At 68.6% G+C, this 12,637-nt stretch overlaps 5 protein-coding genes across 5 annotated transcripts; 2 read left to right on the plus strand and 3 right to left on the minus strand.

Moving 5' to 3' along the window:
* Positions 1-1,708: 1,708 nt before the first annotated feature.
* RHOBADRAFT_48436 (uncharacterized protein) lies at positions 1,709-4,553 on the plus strand (the record flags this gene model as incomplete). The annotated part of the gene is made up of 6 exons (XM_018415137.1): positions 1,709-2,270; positions 2,342-2,641; positions 2,723-2,799; positions 2,910-3,941; positions 4,029-4,231; positions 4,349-4,553. Coding segments are annotated over 6 exons (2,379 nt in total), but the record flags the coding sequence as incomplete, so codon positions are not given.
* Positions 4,554-4,833: 280 nt separating this feature from the next.
* Positions 4,834-5,301, minus strand: RHOBADRAFT_66427 (uncharacterized protein). Its single transcript, XM_018418963.1, has 3 exons — positions 5,244-5,301; positions 5,034-5,119; positions 4,834-4,959 (listed from the first exon to the last, which is right to left on the minus strand). The coding sequence occupies exons 1-3, from the start codon at positions 5,250-5,252 to the stop codon at positions 4,851-4,853; spliced, it is 204 nt and encodes a 67-aa protein (XP_018271480.1). The 5' UTR covers positions 5,253-5,301; the 3' UTR covers positions 4,834-4,850.
* A 1,058-nt stretch (positions 5,302-6,359) lies between these two features.
* On the minus strand, positions 6,360-7,307 carry RHOBADRAFT_53407 (uncharacterized protein; the record flags this gene model as incomplete). The annotated part of the gene is made up of 3 exons (XM_018416822.1): positions 6,360-6,592; positions 6,752-6,929; positions 7,125-7,307. 3 exons carry the CDS (start codon positions 7,305-7,307, stop codon positions 6,492-6,494), a joined length of 462 nt encoding a protein of 153 aa, XP_018271481.1. The 3' UTR covers positions 6,360-6,491.
* A 772-nt stretch (positions 7,308-8,079) lies between these two features.
* Positions 8,080-9,779, minus strand: RHOBADRAFT_53408 (uncharacterized protein; the record flags this gene model as incomplete). Its single annotated transcript, XM_018416823.1, has 5 exons — positions 8,080-8,716; positions 8,820-8,891; positions 8,966-9,031; positions 9,109-9,299; positions 9,365-9,779. The coding sequence occupies 5 exons, from the start codon at positions 9,774-9,776 to the stop codon at positions 8,402-8,404; spliced, it is 1,056 nt and encodes a 351-aa protein (XP_018271482.1). The 3' UTR covers positions 8,080-8,401.
* Positions 9,780-10,889: 1,110 nt separating this feature from the next.
* Positions 10,890-12,624, plus strand: RHOBADRAFT_43939 (uncharacterized protein; the record flags this gene model as incomplete). The annotated part of the gene is made up of 3 exons (XM_018414322.1): positions 10,890-11,522; positions 11,602-11,626; positions 11,705-12,624. 3 exons carry the CDS (start codon positions 10,890-10,892, stop codon positions 12,622-12,624), a joined length of 1,578 nt encoding a protein of 525 aa, XP_018271483.1.
* Positions 12,625-12,637: the final 13 nt, after the last annotated feature.

A 12,637-nucleotide genomic window follows, 5' to 3' on the forward strand; every position in this document is an offset into this window, starting at 1 on the left:
AGGAGGAGGAGGAGGAGGAGAGGGACGACCTCCGCGGAAGGCGATGGGGTCCGGCAGGCAGCAGCTCCTTGTATAGCCGCAGTTGTCCAGCGCGACAGCGGCTTTACAGTACTTGCACTTCACCACCCTAGCCCATGGCCCCGAGGCAGCGCCCGACCGCTCCCTGTGGCCGTCCTTTTCGTGGGGCGGTGGCCCCACGATGGGGGTATGTGCGGGCGGTGCAGAAGCGGGTACGGGTGCCCTGGCCCTCTTGGCGGTGCTGACTGGCTGGAACGAGTGACTGGAGGCTGAGAAGGGGAGCAGACACCTCGCCCTCCTCGCCCCCTTCGCCGAATGATCGGCAATCGTCGCCTCGACCGTTCACCGCTGTTGCTACACCGCCAGCCGACCCAGGCATGCCCGCCGCGTGCTTCTCGGCGTGCAGCAGTGGCTCGCTGCCCTCGACCGCTGCGCCCCACGGCCCCTCCTCTCTTCTACCCGCCTGCCCGCCGCCCTCCCTCGTCGCCTCCACCCTCACCGCTCGCCGACTGCCTACGCCCTTGCCAACAGGGCCACACCACCCGCTATCCCAGACCTTCGGCAGTCAGCGACGGCAGCCCGGCCTCGCCGAGGGACGGCGGGCGGTCGCAGCACGTTCGCCCGCCGCGACCTCCTGCGCCGACTTGCTGAGGCTCGCGAGGGTCGACAGGCAGCTGAAGAACGCGGCGGCAAGAAGTGCTTGGTATGGCGGCGGTGCCGCGCAGGGCTCGCCGTCGAGGTGGCCTGTTGCGACCGCCGCTCGAGGCGGAAGCTTCGCGCTCGGGCGCTCCTCGTCGACCGGTCGGGCTGCGCATTCTCTCGACGCACGCGCCCAGAGGCTCTTCTGCTAGCTACCGTGCGACCCGCTCGCTTCCGCTGCGGGCTTTTCAGCCGAGCGACGCCTGGTCCTCCCTGCCGGTTGACCTCGTCGTCTCGTGTTGGCCGCCGAGCCCGCTCTTTGTGGGCTCTCTCCTGAGCTGTGCCTCGCTCGAACGTCTTTGCTACATCGCCATCTGCCGCTGAAGGGCGCCCGGCCCTCGCGCTGTCGTCCTTCCCGTCGTCGTGGTCCGCGACTCCTTCGAGGACACGCTCGCCATCAAGGCCGGCGCCATTCGACGAGTTCGCCGAGCGCATTCGTGCATCATGAGCGCAGCTTCCTGACGAGCCAGCGGCGCACGATTTCATCGTCTGTTCGACGATGCCGGTCGAGGAGGAGGATCCGGCGCAAGGAGGGAGGAGATTGTAGAGTGCGGCTCTCTCGCTGGCGCCCATCCGTCCTGGACATTTCCTGCCATACTAGAGCGAGGTTCTACGTGCGAGAATGCTGTGCAGGCGGCCGTGGGAGCGACTCCTGGCTTGACCTCGCTCAGCCAGCTCCACCTCTCGGTTTCGCCCGACCGGCTCGCTTGCGACAGCAGCCTCACTGCTACCAGGCGTCCCCTCGAGCTCGCCCGATACCGCACGAGCAGCGCCGAGCGCGCCACCCACCCGCGCTGACTCGCTCCACGGCCACCCCGACCTCATCGCCGCCTGCCACTCGCCTCGACCCACCCTCGACCAGAAGCCGCCAGTGCATCCTGCATCGCCTTCGACCACCTCCAGTACCTCCCGCGACCCACCCACATCCCTCGCTCCAGGCCGCGAGGCCTTCATCGCTCCCTCCTCCACCCCACGACACCCTCGTCCCGCCATGGCTGAGTCCGGCCAGTGGAAGGAGTCGATCTCTCTCGAGGAGACCAACAAGATCCGCGTCTCGCTCGGCCTCAAGCCCATCGCCGACCCGACCACCTCTGCCGGCGCCGACGCCCGCCTCGACGGCGACGCGCTCGCCGAGGACAACTACGCCAAGCAGCGCGACGCCGAGCAGAAGGACAAGGACGCCCAGGCGCTCAAGGACCGCCTCGACCGCGCCCGCAACCAGAAGGACCGCCAGCGCAAGCTCGTCGGGCGCGGCCTCGGCGACGCCGCCGACGACGCGGCGCGCGTCAAGCGCGAGGACGACGCGCCCGAGGGCGAGGACAGCCGGGCGTGGGTCAAGCGGCAGAAGAAGCGCGCCAAGGAGCTCGCGGCCAAGCGGGCGCGCGAGGAGGCCGAGGCGGACCGGCTCGCCGAGGAGGAGGAGCGCGGGCGAGGGAGCAAGTACGGCGAGGACGACCTCGCCGGGCTCAAGGTCGCGCACGGCGCCGATGCGTTCGAGGAGGGCGAGGACGTCGTGTTGACGCTCAAGGACTCGCGCGTGCTCGACGACGAGGGTGCGTCCTCTCCCTCTTCTCGCCGCACGTTCCTGCCGCACGGTCCTGACCATTCCCTCTCTCGCCCACAGACGACGAGCTGCACAACGTCAACCTCGCCGAGAACGCCAAGACCAAGCACGCCCTCGAGCAGAAGAAGAAGGGCTCGCAGAACTACGGCCGGTACGACGACGAGGAGTTCGAGGGCGAGCCCGGCTCGTCTCGAGGCGTCCTCAGCAAGTACGACGAGGGCTTCGACGCGCAGCAGGTCGACGGCTTCCGCCTCGGAGCGAGCGCGGCGTCGGCCAAGGGCAAGGGTCGAGCCGTCGACGGCGCAGGACGCGACGACGGCGGCGAGCGCGAGAAGATCAAGCTCTCGATGGACTACACCAGTGAGCCCAGCCTCCTTTCACCCTTCCCCTCCCTCTTCTGCTGGGACTGCCACTGACTGTCGCCCTCGTCCCGTCGCGCAGAGTCTTTCAACACCGACTACCTGCAGGAGGGCGAGCCCGGGTTCAAGAAGCCCAAGGTGCGTCCCCAGTCCCTCTCGGTACCTCTGCTGTCGTCAGAGAGCCACAGCTCATGCCCTCTCGTCCCGTCTCGCAGAAGAAGAAGAAGCGCCCGATGCGCACGACGACCATGGGCGACGACCACGACGAGAACGCGGCGCAGGCGATGGACGTCGACGGCGCTCCCGCAGCTCCTCGGCAAATCGAGCGCGTGTCGCTCGACGAGTCGAACCTGATCGACGACGACGACCTGCAAGCCGCGCTCGCGCGACAGCGTCGCGACGTCGCCAAGCAGAAGATCAAGGAGATGAAGGCGCGTGCAGCAGCAGCGCCGGCGCCAGCGGCCGAGGTCGAGGACGACGCGGTCGTCAAGAAGGAGGACGAGGACGGCGACGCGCTCACGTCCCTGTCGCGAGCGGCGCGCCCGACCGAGGAGGAGGACGACGAGGGCGACGTCCTCGTCCTCGACGACACGTCCGAGTTCGTCCGCAACATCTCGCTCGCGGCGACGGCGGCGCAGGAACGCGCGCAGCGCGACGCCGACAAGCAGGAGCGCGTCAAGCGCGAGGAGTCGGCGGCCGCCGCAGCCGCAGCCGGCGCGGCGTCGGTCGCACCGCGGGTCAAGGCCGAGGAGGAGGACGTCCCGCTCTCCGAGCTCGACGCGGCGGCGCCGACGACGAGCGGGTTGGGCCCTGTGCGCGAGGACGGCGACGAGGACGCGCAGATGCGGGACGGCGAGGTCGACGAGGCCGCGATCGCGAACGGCGCGGTCGAGGCGGCCGACGTCAAGCCCGACGTCCCGCATGTCGGCGACGACGACGACTCGTTCGCTACGACCGGCGGCGAGCAGCTCGTCTCGCGTGGCCTCGCGTCGACGCTGTCGCTGCTGCGGCACCAGGGCCTCGTCAAGCCGCGCACGCCCGAGGAGATCGCGCGCGAGAAGGAGTTCAAGGAGCGCGAGGCGTGGCTCGCGTCGCAGCGTCGGCGGGCCGAGGAGCGCGAGCGCGAGCGCATCGAGAGTCGCCTCGCCGGCGACAAGAAGGACCAGCAGCAGCGCGAGTACGAGAACCGCATGCGCGAGCAGCGCGACGCTCAAGCCTCGCTCCAGGCGTTCGCCAACTACAAGCCCGTCGTCAACCTCACGTACCACGACGAGTTCGGCCGAGACTTGACGCCCAAGGAGGTGCGTACCTTCTCTCCTCTCTTTTGCCACCCTCCCCCTTCCTCGTCCTCAGCGACTGACCATTCCCCTCGTCGTCCCCTCTCACAGGCCTGGAAGCAGCTCAACTACGACTTCCACGGGCACGGCTCGGGCGCCAAGAAGACGGACAAGCGCCTCAAGAAGATCGAGAACGAGAAGAAGCAGGAGGCGATGGCGGCCGGCGACACGCCGCTCTCGACCGCGGCGGCGTTCGCTGCTCGTGCCGAGATGACGGGCTCGGCGACGATGATCCTCGGCGTCGGCAACAACAAGTGCGTCCTCCTCTTTCGCCTCTTCTCGCCTCGTCACCCTCGACGACCGCCACTGACTTTCTCTTCCCTCCCTCCTCCTTGCCATCCTCCCTCCTCGCCCTCCTCGACCTCTCGCAGCTCGGCACCGGTGCAACGCGACACGCTCGGCGGCGTCTCGCGCATCGAGAAGGCGGCCCGAGGCAAGGGCAAGCCCGTCGTCTCGCCCGGGCCCTCGGCTCGCAACGGCAACGGCGGCGGCCCGTCGTCCGTCTTTTCCGACATCCCGATGCGCTCGCTCCCGCTCCCCGAGGCGAGCGGGTCTCGCGGCGCGAGCGGCACGCCCGAGCCGACGGTGCGGCGAGGTTTCGCGCCCGTGCGCAGCTTCTCGCCGGCGACGGGTGGGGCGGACCAGGGCGAGGGCGGCACGCCCGGGCCGAGCGGCGGCGCCAAGCTCAGCATCTCGGTCAAGCGCAAGGCGGGCGACGAGGGCGAGGGGAGCCCGGCGAGCAAGCGTCGTGGCTGATCGTGCAGGAGCGAGCGCGAGGCCGTAGCTTTGTCGAGACGAGCCAAATGACAACGCCTCTCACTCTCACTGTCACTCTCGTGTTCTCGTTTTCCGCAGAGCCGAGAGAAGACTCGCTCATTGCGCCGCTCCCTGCTCGTCGTCCGCCTCTGCTGCGCTCAGCTCGGCGATCTCGGCGTGGATCTCCTGCACCTCCTCCTGCACCTGCGCTGCGAGCGAGTCGCGGCTACGGCGTGCGCACCAAGGTCAGTCAGTGCGAGACGAGAGGGGGAGAGGCGAGAGAGGGAAAGGGGGACGCACAGGGCGTTCTTGTCGGCGATCGAGGAGACAAAGTCCAGCTCGGGCTGGAGGGTCGACAGGCGGCGCATCTGGTCCCGCTCAAGCGTCTGCAGGGGTCGAGAAGTCAGCTGGGTTCTTCAACAAGCCGTCTTAGCGCGTTTGCTCTCGTTCTCGTGGAGGACGAGCGCACGACCCGCACGGCGCTGAGAGAGGACCCTGCGCTGGACTCACCGCCCTCATCCTCTCGCTCTCCCACCCTTCGACCTTGTCGACGACCCTCCTCAAGTCGTCCCTCGCCCACTTGTCGTCAAGCTGCGCCATGAGCAGCCGCGCCTCCTCCTTGAGCTCGACGAGGCCGCCGAACCCGATCTGGAGCGCCTGCTCGAGCTCGGGCTGCGACGGCGGGCGGATCGCCTCGGTCGCGCACGTCGACAGGGCTGCTGCTGCGGGTGCGGGCGAGTCGCCGGCCGGCGGTGGCGCGTCGGTGGCGGCGGCAGCGAGGGGGTCGGAAGGAGGGAGGGGGAGAGGGGAGCCGGACAGGAAGGACGACAGGGCCGAGTCGAGCTCGGCTTGAAGGGCTCGCCGGGTCTCGAGCAGGCGGGTGTAGGCTCGAAGGGTGGCGAGGAGGGTTGGCGGGGCGGCAGGAGGGAGCGCCGAGGGGTCGAGCGAGATGGCCATGGTCGACGAGGCGGCTTGACGAAGAGGCGGGCTCTTGAGGGCGAGGTCGACGGCGGCTTGTGAGCGTCTTGGCGTGCTGCAGCAGGAAGAAGAAGGTGTCAGTCGACGTGAATGGAGAGGTACGAGGCTGCTCGAGGCCAACGATGGCGAGGCGAGGTGCGCGGCATTGCGGCGGGTCGCTCGAAGGTCCGACCGAGCCCTGACAGCTCCTCCCGCTCCACAGCTGCTGCACAGGCTGTCGCCTGCACCACTGAGCCCGGCGCGATCCTGCCGACGGCCTGCTCGTCGTCTCCTCGGGGGCCGGCTCCGTCCCTCGCCCGCACGCCACCCTGCCGGCTTGTCCGCCCGCGAGACCAGCGAGGCAAGTACTGAAAGCAGCAAAAGGACAGTCGGGACTCGCCCAGAGATGTGGCGAAGGAGGGAGAGCTCGAGAGGTCGGGGCGAGGCGATGAAGATGACGCGGCGCGGTGAGGGCGATCGACGACGAGCGGACGCGGCTCGGCTGGACGAGGGCAAGTCCCGCGCGCTCGTAGGTGCAAGAGCACCGTGGCGAGGCTGACGGTGGAGAGGGAAAGCTGGAGAGGTTCGCGGCGAGGAGGCGCGCAGCGTGGACAAGCAGCTCCCCTCGCTCAGGGAACGCTCGAGGGGCTCTCTCGGAGGGGCACAGGCGACCGTTGAGACCCATTGTATTGCGAGTAGTGATGCGAGTGTAGAAATCAAACAAGGACCGCCCCTCGCACCCCTCCTCTGCCGCACTCGACCAGAACCTGACACGGCGACGCGACGACGACGACGAGCGCCTTAGTACGGCGCAGCGGCGGCCTGGCACTGCTTGAGCATGTCGAGGTAGTAGGTGCACGACTGGGCGTCGTTCCCGGTCGCGTTCAGGCACGACACAAAGTCTGCGGGCGACGAAAGGCGAGAGGTCAGGACCTGCTCAATGATTCTTGCCACCCCGTACGCTGAGCTACAGCGACTCGTCCGCGAGCTCGCAGGAGCTCGAGACACGAGCCGCACGGGAATCGGACGGGCCGAGGCGAGGAGAGGACACGCCGACGCACCCTTGGCCTGAAGCTCGCACGCGCCACCCATGCGCGCCTGCTGAAACGTCTGCTGGTCGACGGGGGCAGCGGGGGCCTCCTGGACCTGCTGCGAGCCGCCGCCACCGCCGAAGAGCATGCTGCTCAGGCCGTGGCCGACGGTCGAGCCGACGGCGACACCAGCGGCGGTCGAGGCCATCTGCGCGAGTGGGACGAGGTGGCAGGTCAGTGTGTGTCATGTGCAGGGAGGTAGGTGCGCGGGCGAGGTGGCAGGCGATGCTCGGGTGCAGCGCCACTGCCGGCGAGAGCGAGAGGCCGGGTCGGGGAGAGAGGGAGGAGAGCGGCCTCGCTCGCCGAGGAGATGGGCGCTGAAGGGACGGGAGGGGAGGCTCACCTGGCTAAACATGCCACCACCGGCCGAGGGGGCGGCAGCAGCCGGGGCGTGCGGTGCGGCGGCGTGCTGGGGAGCGTGGGCGGGAGGAGGGGCGGCGTAGGTCGACGCCTGGCGCTTCTGCTGAGGGGCCGGGGCGGGCGCAGGGCGGGCTGCGGGGCGGGACGAGCGAGTCTGGCGAGGCATGGCTGCAAGTATGCTGGTGCTGAGTGGAGCGGGGGGAGGACGAGAGCCACCAGCTCCTCCTCGAGATGGTTCCCTCGCCCTCCCTTGCCGAACCGCTGACGAAGCCCTCGTCTTCGTCGCCCGCCTGGTGCGCCTTCGCTGCTGCACTCGACCTGGTCAGTATTACCGCGCCTGCCCCTCGGCCGGGCCAGCCACCGAGCCGTGTCTCGCTGCTCCTCTCCTCCTCCTTCCTCCCGCGCTCTACCAGCTTCCACACGGCTCACACTCGCTCTTTCAAGCGCTTCCGCATTGCAAGCTCTTCATTGCGGCTCAGTCTCGAGCTGACAACCGAGGCGCAACCGCTCGAGTTGCCCTCGCGTCCCCCGCCAGCTCCAGAGCATCTGTCTTCCTCTCGAATGGTCCCTGCACCCTCGAGAACAGCCTTGCTTTTGGCGCAGGCGCATCAGGACGATTCTCTGCTTCGCCTGCGAGCCCCTGGAGCCGACGTCGATGCTCGCTGTCGGCGCACAACAACGCTTTCACGGCTCGACCCATAGCTGCACCTTGGCTGCACGCTCTCGAGTGCGCGCTGCAGTGCCTGCACGCGCGCTATCGGCCTCTCGGATTCTCGAGGGCACTCTGCGGTCAGCGGCGGCAGTATCGCCTGCGCGAGAGGCAGAGCGCGAGGCTGCCGTGAGCCGGCAAACCCGCTCGGCCCTCTCTCTCTCGTCGCCACTTTCTCGCGCGAGCACGACTCGCTTGGGCTCTCGAGAGGGCGGACACTGATGCGAGAGGATGGGTAAACGGCTTGAGCGTCGCGAGCTACTCGAAAGGGTCATGTACAGGGACGTACGGAAAGGAGCATGCGAGAGAGGGAGAGGGGGTACAGAGAGGAAGAGCGACACGAGCGCGCACGAGTGTAGGGGTAACTAAGGAGCGAGTCCGTCTATGTACTGAGAGGGGGGAGAGAGGCGCAGACCGAGTACTAGGAGGGGACAGGGGCAGGAAAGGGGTATCGAGAGAGGGGGGGAGGACGGTCCACGTCGACGGCGCTCCTTGATGCGGCGGACCAGGTCGAGACAACGAAGAGGACGCGGGTGATGGCGAGCGACGCGCTAGACCTTCATCATCTTCATGAGGGCGACGAGGCCGGCAAAGCCGAACCCGCCCTTGGGGTACGCGACGTGGAGCGGCTCGTCCTCGGTGCCGAACTTTGCGCGGAACTGGCCTCGGTTCGCGAGGCCGTACCGCGCGACGATCTTCTTGTACGCCTTGCCGAGCATGCGGATCTTCCACCCGCCGAGGTTGTACTCGGGCTCGACCTCCTCGGCCGCCGACGCGCCGAACGTCAGGCCGTTGCGGCCCTCGAACTGCATCTCGCGGATGACGTGGCCGAGGAGGCCCTCCGAGGTGCCGCCGGGTGCTTCGGGCTGCGAGAGGGAGGAAGAAAAGGGGGGACAAGGGCGCACTCGGGAAGGTCAGTGTCGGGTCGACTCGACGACGAGGACAGAGAGAGAGAGAGAGTGAGCGCACAAAGGTGACGGCATGCTTGATCTGATACGAGTCGTGCGCGATCGAGGCGAGGACGCAGATCGCGACGACCTTCTGCGAGGGCGCGAAGGGAGAAAGGTCAGTCGAGCTCGCGGACGGGGAAGGGAAGGAGGAGAGAGTGAGCGCACCTTGTGCTCGTCTCGTGCGAGGAAGTAGCGACGGTGTTGTGCGTCGAGCCACGGCAAGAGGCCCGCCTGTGCGCAGGAAAGCCGAGTCAGTGCTGCTCTTCGAGCGAGCGAGAGAGTCGACGAGGGAGAGAAAGAGGGCTCACCGCCGCGATCTGGGTCCCGTGCCGGTGCTCCTGCCACCGCTTGAGGCCGGCGTCGATCTCCTCGCGCAGGTCGTCGGGCGGGTGGAACTGGGGCGCCTTGAGGCGGATCTCGTCGTACTTGACGTGGGCCCGCTCGGCTCGGCGGATGTTGTGGCGCACCTCCTTGTGCTCGAGCTTCTTGATGTCGGGGTCTGCGCGACGAGTAGAGCGAGTCAGTGACGGGGAGAGGCGTGAGGGAGGGGAAAGGTGGACGCACGGAGGACGTCCTCGCGGACGCAGCTGAGGACGCTCCACTCAAAGTCCTTGCCGAGCATGTCGGCAAACTCGGTGTCGATGATGCACCACACGACGCGGCGGTGCTTCTCCTTCTTGGCCCACTCGATGAACTCGTGCGCGACGCTGCGGCGAACGTCCGGGTCGGCGCGGCAGATGGGCGGGCCCCACGCGAAGTAGAACTTGCCGCGCGCGAGGTAGCCCTGCACGCGCGGGTTGCTCTGCATGTGCGACGGCGAGCGCCACACGGCGTAGCGGTTCTCGAGCCAGGCGGTCGACGCCGAGGCGCCGTACTTGGCGACGAGCGACGGGAGCCACTCCTTGTCGTGGTCGACGACCGAGTACACGGACGAGTTGGACGACGAGGTCGAGGTGCGCGGGTGGGCGGCCGTCATGGCTGGAGCGGGCTTGTGCCGAAGTTGGGGCGGCGCGGAGGAGGACGAGGTCGGTGACCGAGGGTCGGGGAGGGGAGAGATGCGGGGGGCTCGCGCTGGCTCGCGGGTGGGTGTAGAGGCGAGCTGAGCTGGTGTTGAACGTGCTGGAGGTGCTCGCAAGCTGACCCGAGGCTGAGGTGAGCTGGGAGCGCACGCGAAAGCTGAGCCCGAGGTTCGGTTTGCTCGGGGTCCGTCCGGAACGAATGACGGAAGCGACGGCCTCCGCTCCCGCACGCGCGGGTCGGGCTTGCGCGCGTGCTTCGCTTCGCAAGCCTCACCAGCTGGAAGCGCGAGCGCCCCCTTGTCCACTCGCCGCTGTCGAGCTCGAGAAGTCCGTCCGCTCGAGTCTCGCTCTGCGCCTCGTCCTCGATTCTGCACGAGAGAAGCGAAAGCGTAGACGGCTCACTCGTGAAGCGGAAGAGCTGTGCGCGCAGGAACCCCAAGGGAGAGAGACCGAGGCCCGGACGAGACGCTTCGGCGGAAGGTGATGATGCTGCTGCTCGCTCTCGTCGTCCTCGCACAGCACCACCCGCACCTCGCGCGCCAGCAGAGTGCACCTGCGCCCGCACGCCTCGCCTGGACGCCTTGCTTAGCCGGCCCGTCCGCCTCGAGCTCGCCCCGCCGCCGCCCTCGCTCATCTGCACCGCCTCACCTCGAACACCCTCATCGTCGTTCGACCCGACCACCTCGCCCGCCCCGCCCCGATCGACCAGCAACAGCACAGCCAGCGCCCGCCGTCGCTCAGCAGCTGCACACGCCCGTACCTGCGCCAGCCGCCCTCGTCAACCTCGCCCGTCGGCTCCCGCGTCGCAAGCCAGGCCGACCCTCCTCGCGCAGCAGCAAGTCACGGCCGCACCTCGGCTTTGCAGTACTCGCCAGATCGAGGTGCGTCCCTCGAGACCTATGTTAGGGCGTGCGCCGACCTCGGGAGCTCACTCTGTTGCCGCCCGATCCTCGACCCTCTCCCCTTCCCTCCACCACCGTTCGCCGACCCCGCCTCGCATTTGACATCGCTCGACCGTCCCCCCTTCTCTCTCTCTCTCTCTCTCTCTCCTCCCGACAGATCCACCTGTCATGTCGCTCCCTCAAGACCTCAACATGGACGAGCTCCCGTCGCAGCCGTACGCCTCGCCGCGCCTCCTCAAGTGGTTCTACTGCACCAACCGCGTGTCGTCGTCCCTGTTCCTCCTCCCCGTGTGGGCCGTCAAGTACGCCGTCAAGAAGCGCCCGCGCCCGTCGTGGTCGCTCGCCGAGACGCTCCTCGTCGACTTTACGCGCCGCGTGAGCGCCATCACCGACCAGGCCGGCGTCCAGCACGCGACGCGCGACCCGACGGCCGAGCCTCGCATCGACGACCTCAAGGAGACCCGGTTCGAGTGGGTCCCGGGCGTGTCGGGCGACCTCCTGAGCGGCGTCCTCGTCGACGAGCAGGTCAAGCCGCTCGAGCGTGTCGGCACGTTCGTGTGGGAGCGCGCCGAGGACGTGCGCGAGGACTACGCCATGCTCAACGCCAAGGACGCCGAGCTTGCCGCCGAGGACGACGACGCCGAGCAGGAGGGCGGGTCGGCGTTCGGCTCGCGCTTCAGCCTCGCGGCCCAGGGCGACAAGGGCGACCTCGTCGGCATCTACTTTCACGGCGGCGGCTACACGCACTTTTCGGCGCACGAGTCGGCCCAGACGAGCACGATCCCGAGGCGGCTCATGCAGGTGCGTCGACGCTCATCCTCCCCCTCCCTCCTCGTCGACGATCGAGAAGCTCACCCTGGCTTTCCTCGCCGCCGCGCAGTACGACTACTTCTCGGCCATCCACTGTGCGTCACACTCGATCGACTCTCTCTCTCTTGAGCTCGAACGCAAGACCCTGACGCTCTCTGTCGACCCGTGCGCAGCCGTCGAGTACCGCCTCCTGCCCGACTCGCCCTTCCCTGCCGCCCTGCAGGACGGCCTGTCGGTGTACGCGCACCTGGTCAAGGCGGGCGTCCCGGCGCACAAGATCGTCCTCATCGGCGACTCGGCCGGCGGCAACATCGTGCTCGCGCTCGCGCGCTTCATCCGCGACTGCGGCGCGTCGCGGCTCGCGGCGCCGGGTGCGCTCCTCCTCCTGTCGCCGTGGTGCGACCCGTCGCGGTGCTTCAAGGACTCGCTGTCGTCGTACGCGCCGCGGCCCAACCCGGAGGACTACCTGTCGGACGAGCCGACTGCGCGCCGGCTCCTCGTCTCGAGCCTGCTCGGCGCCAAGCCCCACTCGGAGCTGTCGTCGCCCTACATCTCGCCCGCGTCGCAGCTCGGCCCGCAAGGGTCGTTCGACCAGTTCCCGCCGACGTTTGTCCACTACGGCGACGCCGAGCGCCTCGAGGACGAGATCGACTCGCTCGTCGACGGCCTGCGGCGCGACCAGGTGCCGCTCCTCGACGTCGAAAAGACGCCCGACGCCGTGCACGACGTCCTCATGGTGCGCTTCTGGAACGAGGACGTGCGCGCCACCATCTACAGCCGCGTCTGCGGCTGGCTCGACCGCGTCGTCGCGAGGGGCAAGCTCATCGACCGCGGCGTCGCGCACGACGAGGCGAGCCGCCAGGTCGCGAGCGCGAGGAGGTGCAGCCGCGGCGGCGACATCTACCACGACGACGAGCCCGGCGCAGAGCAGGGAGCGGTCGCGGGTCCGAGCGGCGAGCCGTCGTCGTCGTCGTCGAGGGCAGCGCGAAAGGCCGACGACGGCGAGGGGCGTTCGATCCCCAAAGCTGTTGTCAAGGAGGCCGTCCTCGACCAGATCGACGAGATCCGCGACCTGAAAAAGAAGGGCCACTAGACGAGACGGGATC

This window comes from Rhodotorula graminis, assembly GCF_001329695.1.
Source record: "Rhodotorula graminis WP1 unplaced genomic scaffold RHOBAscaffold_6, whole genome shotgun sequence".
Lineage (NCBI taxonomy): Eukaryota > Fungi > Basidiomycota > Microbotryomycetes > Sporidiobolales > Sporidiobolaceae > Rhodotorula > Rhodotorula graminis.

Bases quoted from the DNA above. Each gene is read 5' to 3' on its own strand.
- RHOBADRAFT_66427 (XM_018418963.1), bottom strand. The intron at 4,960-5,033 runs GTGCGTCCCCCT...CGCACGCCGTAG, and splicing joins ATCGCCGACAAGAACGCCCT to CCGCGACTCGCTCGCAGCGC.